Source organism: Condylura cristata, unplaced genomic scaffold (genome assembly GCF_000260355.1).
Source record: "Condylura cristata isolate star-nosed mole 26May11 unplaced genomic scaffold, ConCri1.0 scaffold00024, whole genome shotgun sequence".
NCBI lineage: Eukaryota > Metazoa > Chordata > Mammalia > Eulipotyphla > Talpidae > Condylura > Condylura cristata.
Genome location: NW_004567125.1, coordinates 8,750,896 through 8,759,187, shown reverse-complemented (window position 1 = coordinate 8,759,187; position 8,292 = coordinate 8,750,896). Strand labels below are relative to the sequence as shown.

General features: G+C 43.5%; 1 protein-coding gene across 1 annotated transcript in view; it reads left to right on the top strand.

Annotated features, from left to right (window-relative positions):
- LOC105854011 (interferon-inducible protein AIM2-like) overlaps positions 1–3,561 on the top strand; it is a 4,313-nt gene extending 752 nt beyond the window's left edge. The window contains 2 exon segments of the mRNA XM_012728898.1: positions 3,210–3,396; positions 3,523–3,561. Of these exon segments, the coding sequence (XP_012584352.1) occupies positions 3,210–3,396; positions 3,523–3,561 (226 nt within the window).
- The last annotated feature ends 4,731 nt before the right edge of the window (positions 3,562–8,292 follow it).

Here is an 8,292-nt window from a genome sequence, read left to right as displayed (position 1 = left end):
AAAGTGTTGCCCCTTGACCCCTGAGGACTGACACTGTCCCCTGAGGACTGTTTTCTGCAGATTCCACGAATCTGGTATTTTTTTTCTTCATCTCTCTTTCCATTTGCCTTTTCATAATCTTTTCACTATGCTGTGGACACGGACACAGGACTTCAACCTTCAGTTCTTAACATCCTGCTGTTACAAGTCTATGATATTCTCAATTTTTACTGGAAGTTTGAAGATAATTAAAAGAAATTATAAACTGAACATTGTAACCTAGAAAGGGAATCAGTTTCTTCTCCACATCATCTGTCTGTTGCATTCCTCATCTTGACCTGTTATGCGCTGACCTTATATCAGAATCTTCCAATCACAGATCCTCAGCTTCTTAACTCAGACATGCTCCCTTCTTCTCCATATCTAGCACTGATCACCGTATAAATTTCCCATTAAAAGACTGCTTGCTATATTAATAAATAAATCACTGAACATTACCACTGGAAGTACCTGCATCTGGGTTATATGTTGTTTCCTAAGAGTAATTGCTACATCGTGGCTTTATATCTGAATGGATGGAAATGGATAGACAGAGGCCACCGGGATCACCTCCCCCTTAGACTCCTCCCCAAGGCTCTCCCAGTGCAACCAGCTTGGGATTTTACATACAACGCTTAACAGCAAACACTGCATCAGCTTTTCTATAGATTTTTGTGTATATTACAGGAGGAAGTATCTTATCAGATTTCAATGATTTCTGTCATGGGCAAATGACAAGTGTCAGCGATGGCATTAAGTGGAATACACAGAGGACTGTAGTATCTGCATGTCATTTCCCTGTGCTCTGAGGTTAGATGAGGCAGTTCTTAGAGATAGCCTCGTGGTGGCAGCAAGGATACGTAATTGACAAAGTAAGCCACAGTCTGGGTTTACCTGCCGGTGAGCCAGGAATCCAGAAGAGCTGGAAAGCATCCTAGCCTGAGGTATTTTTTTTTTTTTTTTTTTTTTAGCAAAGTCTATTATTTTTTCTCTGAAGTCAAGACTTTTCTTTTCTTGCTGCAGGATAGCACCTAACCTCCCCTGTCATCTTTCCTTCATTTTGTTGTAATGATTTTGTTATTCCAACTAGGTAAAAACTATCCAATTTGGAAGAAGGTTGAAAATTTAGGAATGACTGGTAGTTTTTAAATTGATTGAAGAAATCAATTAAGTCTCTATTTCATGGCTCTGGAATTCCATCTCAGGCCCCTCAGGTCAACTTTGTATCTGCAAATGCACTTGTGCCTGTGGAGCTCTTGACACTCCTGCCGGGATGCCAGCTTTTTATTTCTTTCCTAAAGGTTTTGTCTTTTGTAGAAAGTTGTTTCTCCATTACCATCGCCCCCCTTACCATTGCTGTCTACACTGAGTGCTATCTGCTCCTCTCCTCACCTCCTCACAATACTCTCAGAACTCTAGAGCAGCTCTGGAAAAATCTTGCTTGGAGGCACAGTTGGTAATAAGTAGATGGGACAAGCTTTCACAGAAAGAAAGATGAATTTGAGGACTCAGCCTGGGATAGGAAGCTAAGGGAGAATGTGGTCGCTGTATATAAAAGTCCGATCGATTAAAATCAAAGGTGAATGTGATAAATGAAATCATAAAACATCTGCACATCAGGGCCTCCCTGGTGGCACAAGGGGTTATAAAGCGCAGCACTATGAAGCTGTCTACAGTCACTGCAGCCCCGGCCAGGGAGCTGACCCACATAGCGCGGCAGACCTCCCTTGTCTCACCCAGCAGTGTATTCCAGTAGATCTTCCTGTTCTGCTCCCCACTCTGTCTCTGGTGAATCCTCTCACCCCTCTACTCCCAGCACCTCTGGGCTGTACCCCAATTCTTGTATGCATAAATAAATCTTAATAAGTAAAACCCTAGATTTAAAAAAAAAAACACATCTGTACATCATTATTAAAAATAATGAGCATTATGTGGTGGGCAGATGTGGTCTCCCCAGTGTCTCCTTGGACCAGTGTGTGTGAGAAGAAGACAGCTGCAGGGCTGTGGCAGGTGTGAGTGTTCCCTCCTGGCTGTCAGCACAGTAGGGAGACCTCACTTGTATCTCTGAAATACTGACTTACCCTGGGAGGGTCAGAGCAGACACCTCTCTAACTTCCCAGCCCGAGAGCTTTCTGCACTTTAGAAGGTCATGACAGAACTTGCTGCCTCTGGTGCGGCTTGTTCCACTTTTAAACAGCTCTGATCGGGAAGTCATTCTTTCTGGTAAATGAAGGTGATTCCCTTGTTACCTCAGCTAAGAAGGGCTCCAGTCATTTCTCACCTCTCTTCTACCTGAGAGCCTTAACAAAGTGAACGTGGCCTTCTTGAAAAAGCAGGTCTGGAAGTTGACTTTTCATGATGAAATATGACCTGGGCATAGAATTGGACGTCCAAGCCAGGCAGTCCTGTGGCCGTGTGGGGGTCCAGGAGTAGCCTGAAGACCCCTGTCCGCCCACCCACTGTCCATTCATTGAGTAGCCAGTGAGTTCTCAGTGGGCCAAAAACCTCTCTTAGGTTCTGATAGAAACCAGAGAATTTGGAAAAATCTCTTTAGAAGGCTGGCACATCCATGTTTTTCTTTTCTTGATGCTTCCCCTTTGCTTTGAAAAATATTCTTCTGTTTTCCACTTTTTGTACTTGTTTTCTGTAGCAGTGTTGGTTCATAATAAGCAAGTCCTTGATCACCAGAAGCAAAATCTCTTCATGTATCATTGTTTACCATAATTATATCCACAACAGGCCAGTACAGCAGGTGTGTGTGTGTGTGTGTGTGTGTGTGTGTGTGAGAGAGAGAGAGAGAGAGAGAAACTTTTGGCTCAAAATCCTAACTTTATAGATTAGGAGGAAGATACTTTTGTTTTCTTCTTGAATTAAAATGATACTTAAATTTTCTGCCTTTTTTCATCTCCTTAGGGTTCATGTGTATGTATGGATTTACTTATTTTTAATCAGTTGATGTCTATACAAAGAGAAAAAAGGAACAATGGTTATGAAAAAAGGAAGTGAAGACAGAAAGATGCCTGCTGCCTCTGCACCTCCCAGCAATGATGCCACCAGCTACTCCATATATAAGTGCCAGTTTCAAAGCTGGTATTTTACCTTCCTTTTTTGAGCTGTTGCTGGCACTTCTGATAGCCGATGTGATTCTTTAATGAGATTATTAAAGGTTGGATGTTGGTTCTACTTTTCAGAAAACAGAAAAGAGATCATATATTATTTGAACTTAAAGACAACACAGGGAGGATGGAAGTATTGGTGGTTGGAGAACAGAAAATGATCCACTGTGAGGAAAGGGATAAACTTTGACTCACTTTCTTTGAGCTGTCAAAATTTGGGGAAAAACTACAGTTGAAATCAGGAGACCACAGTGCCTTTAAGGTGGGGATTCCTGAAGGAAGACACTCCCCAAGGAGATGGCACTGTCTGTCTGCTTTCACAGGGCTGGCAGCTGCTATTGAACAGGACGTGGTGTGGAGACCCTGATAGTTCACTTTCATCTCACAGACTGAGGAGCCGCCCCTTCAGGAAATGCACGTTACATGAGCAGGACGTGGGCTTGAAGCAGACACGCACTAAGGTGCCCACACAACCCACGGAGAGCTGAGTGATATTGTTCTACGTCTACCGCAGACAGTCTTTCCAACGTGGGTGAGTGATTCTCATAGCTGTGAGTTGTCTCTAGCTGTAGAGACAGCTAGACAACAACCAGCAACACCTCAACAACACGTTTCATTTGGCCCAGCCACCCCTACCTCTACCACTGTCTAAAAACTGTGCCAAGATAAACCTCTTCTCGTTAAGCACTCCTGCATGTACAGCAGGGAGCCTAAGTCACAGTAACCTGCTCCTGCCTTCACCTCTGACTCCACACCCGCCTGCACTCTGTAGCCTCTCCCGTGTGTCCACATTACCTGCTGGCTCTGTCTCTTTTGTAAGAGTAAGTGGACTGGACACACTGTGCATGTGTCCTTATAGTTAGTCTATCTGAGGCAGGAATTAACTTCAGGAGAGTGAGGCATGATCAGAGCGGAGGGGAAGAAGATGGTCACATGAGAAAGGAAGGTGCATATTAGGAGAATGGAGTTGCTGCAGCATCGAAGAGTCACTTAGCTGCATCTCAGAACATCAGAACATACCTGCTTTCTTCTCTATCCAGGCTGTGAAAGCGCACACGCGCACACACACACACACACACACACACACACAACTAAACGAAAAGGATCAATTCAGATCCTTGAACTAAAAAAACATGTGTCCCATACTCCTGACCATCTCCTGCTGATTGGAGTGAGGAAGCCCTGGATGCCTGTTTAGCTTGGGGGTAAGTGCAGGTTGTGGGGAGAACAGAAGGGGTTCCTCTGCCATCTGGGACCAGCCTTGGTCTTTGGTGGGCACTGGCCCTAAGTCTGAGGGGTGAGGCTTTCACCTCGCCAGATATAGGGGAAACTTACAGTTGCTGTTCTTGACAGCATTTCACTGAAGAAACCTGTCCAGCCTCTTCAGCTGACCATGAGCTCCAGAAGGCAGCAGAGTGCACAGGTTCCCTGCCCCAGCCCTGTCAGTAGTCAGCATGGGATAATTTCTGCATAATTACTCAGCATTTTATTACAAAAAAAAGTTTATCTCTCATTATTGCATCTTCACATGCAGGTTAGTTAAAAAGTAGGACTTTTCTCTATGTAGATATTCAGGGTTATGCAGTCCAATAAATATCTGTTGAAGGCATATGATGATTAATGCGAAATATATGTACTCTGTGTAGTTGTAGAAATCAGTACAAGCTAAAGTTATAAATAACCTAATTCACAGAAGACAACTATGAAAGGCTTATAATGTGAAAACATTGACAACATTACTAGTAATACCAGACAATTAAAGCATGAATAAGAGTCAGCTTTTTCTTGGAATGCATTAAGTCAGTTTCAACAACAAAATGAAGGCAAAAATCAGCTTTTTCTGAAAACATGGGGGACGGGGGCAAATGAAACAGTGAATCAAAAATCTGAGTAAACAGACACACCTCCAAGATACACCTCCAAGTGCATCCTCACTTAGGGACAGTTAGTAGACACCGAATACCTGGCAGATAGAAGAATCAAGAATGACTGCCTTGAGGGGAACCTTGGGCCAACACAAAAATCCTGTGCCCCGGGAGCCTCAGCCACCAAGAAATCTGCACCCAGCTCTGTACTTCTCTATGGATTTCACTGGAGGTTCCATGGGAGAGGGGGTGCCGGGGAGGGTGGATAATCGGTCACTGTGAGAATGGCAGATACCCTGCTTAGTCCTTCCCTACAGTAAAAATCCTCTGGAGGAAAAGAAGCAAGTTCTGCCATGTTTATGGGGTAGGTGAAAAACTGAAAGAAGGAAGGAAAAGTTACTCTATACCTGGAAAAAGTAGGAATAGGTTCTCAATGCAGAATGTTAAGGGTTCTCCTACATCTGGCTAGGTGAAAGCCTCACCCCTCAGACTCAGGGCCAGTGCCCACCAAAGACCAAGGCTGGACCCAGATGGCAAAGGAACCCCCTCTGTTCTCCCCACAACCTGCACTTACCCCCAAGCTAAATAGGTATCCAGGGCCTCCTCACTCCAATCAGCAGGAGATGGTCAGGAGTGTGGAATACATGCTATTTTTTATTAGCTCAAATGTATTGGCTAGACTTGTAGGTTGATGGTGCAACAACTGAGAAATTTTAAGCCTGTGATAAGAAGTCATAGAATAAAAATTGATAAAGTAAATCTCCAAATTGAATCCGGGGTTACTGGGACAGTCTATATAAGTCTACCAGGCAGGACTGCTTGGCAACTGGGGTTAACTACATCAGCCTTAGTCAAACAGCGACCTGACATCTGGAACTGGCGGGGGGGGGGGGAATTTGGAGCAATTGTAACAGATACAGGTTTCATGGACTCCGCCCCCACTCGATGCTGTAACACCAGATCCCATCAGTACCAAGAAGAAGCACGCAGGGACGTAAGGGCGGAGCTGAGCAGCCAGGTTGGGATAAAACATGACATGTGGGCTTTTGGGGTCTCTTGGCCTGGTGGTTCACAGTTGATCGTTTTGGCGCTCAATCTGTTTTCAGCGTGCCGGTGGAGTCCACGTCAGCAGAACTGGTAGGACATCCTAGTTTCTCTCCTGTGTTTCTCTCCCTCTTTCCCTGGGTTATTCCTTTACCTTTCTCCTTATAAATAAATCCATTACTTAACCTTTTGAGTGTGTCCATAATACGATTGAATCGTAAGCGCACGGGTGAAGACCCACAGGCAGGCAACCCAATTCACATTGGGGTGCCCTGTAACACAATGACCCCAACCTATTTGTAGAAATCAACCAATGAGAGCAGACACCAGCTTTAGAAAAGACAATCACTGCACTGACATGCAGGCACTGTAGCTTTTGCATGTTTTTCGGTCCCCTTTTAAAGAATTTGAATTGTTTACCTGCAAGAAGCAGCTTTGCATTCTTTCCCCATGTTGTAACATGCACATGGATTGTCATGCCCTAAAGACCACCCTTTCTCTGAAAAACCTGTTTTTACTTGCAGATAAAGCTCTGGCTCAGTTCATATTTTACATTGCACACACTGGAAGTAAAAAGCAACAACAGATCTCAGACCCAGATGTACTGTTCACCAGATTAAGTCAACATCTATGGAAAAGACATAGTAAACAACAAGCCATGCTCATTTGCAGACATAAACAAGATGTGCCTCAATCTCTATCCTCACAGGTGTCTTTCGATAAAAGTGTGAGGCACAGAAAGAAGTAGAAGAAAAGAAAGTCTTCTAGAAGGCAATCAAAATAAACAAAGCCAGACAAAGTACTGATGTTGGTACTATTATTCAGGTCATATAAAATGGCTGGAAAACATGTGCCATTGGATGGACAACTTCCACAGTAAAAGGGAGACTGAGAAAGAATGAAATGGAAACGCTAGAAATGGCTTAACATTTGTAAGTCACATAGCTTCTACATACCTGTACACCTAATTTGCGAAAACTCTCAAAACTCAATAATATGAACACAGACAATGACATTATTTTAAAATGGACAAAAAAGATATATAGGTGGCAAGTCAACGCATAAAAAGATGTTCAACCTAGTTCACCTTTAGGAAATGGAAATTTAAATTGCTGGAGACGCCAAGAGGCAGAAATTCAAAGTCTACAACTGATTAAGAATGAGTCTGCCTGCTGGGGCTGTGGAAGTCCTGGAGGAACCAAACTGTTCTGCAGGGGAGGTGGGAATGCCAAGTCCTACAAGCTCTTGGAAAGTTCAGCAGTTTTTAAAGAAAACATACCCCTGGAGAATGCTAAGCCCTAAGGAGCACACAGCAACTGTAGCACTCACTCACATCGCAGGGGGAAATGAAAAATGGTGCAGTCACCTTAGAACACAGTTTGACAATTCTATTAAATTTAAAATAGACTTTCCCAAGTGACCCAGCAATCTCTCCCCATTTTTTTTTAACCCACTTTAAATGATGACATATGTTCACACAAAAATCTGCATGTGAATACTTCTAGCAATTTTATTTGGAATTATGCAAAATTGTAATCAACTTAATTGTTCCTTATCTGGGAAAGTGTCAAAAAAGAAACAAACATAGACTCTAAATGGAGTCCTCCATCTGAGCCCCTCCAACACATCACACCTACCCTAATGCAGCTTCATCCTCTCTCCAAAGTAGAATTTTAAACCAATCAATGTGAATGGAGTTTCCCAGGCACAGCAAGTGAGGTAAATCTGTATGATAAACCCCCCCACTGGCCACCCACTAAGAAAAGGGGACTTTGCCAGAAATAATCTTTCTTTTGTACTGCTTATAGCACATCCCACTCTTTGTGAATATAAAAACCTTCCATTTATTTCAACTCCTATGAGTGACTGCTACTTGCTAGATGAGATGCAGCCTGGTTCAGGAATCATTTTGTTACAGGGCAACTGCTGTGTGGAAAGGGTTGGCCTGAGTGTGGATCCTCACCAAAGCACTCAACTGCAGGCACACAGAAAGGTCAATGAGGGGTTTAGTTAGGAAAAGGAGAAATGAAAAAGAAAAAATAACCCAGGAAGAGAGAGAAATTGGTGACTGCCTCCTACCAGTTCCATGAGCTCGGGCCCCCCTAACATGCTGAAGGCTGGTGAAAAACCAATCAGCCAAGCCCAGGTGAATCTGGTTATATATCAAGCCTGGGTGCTTAACTGCACCCTCAGTTCCCAGAAACCTTCCCTTTGGGGTGATGACTTTATAGGATTTCCAGTTCTTGGTA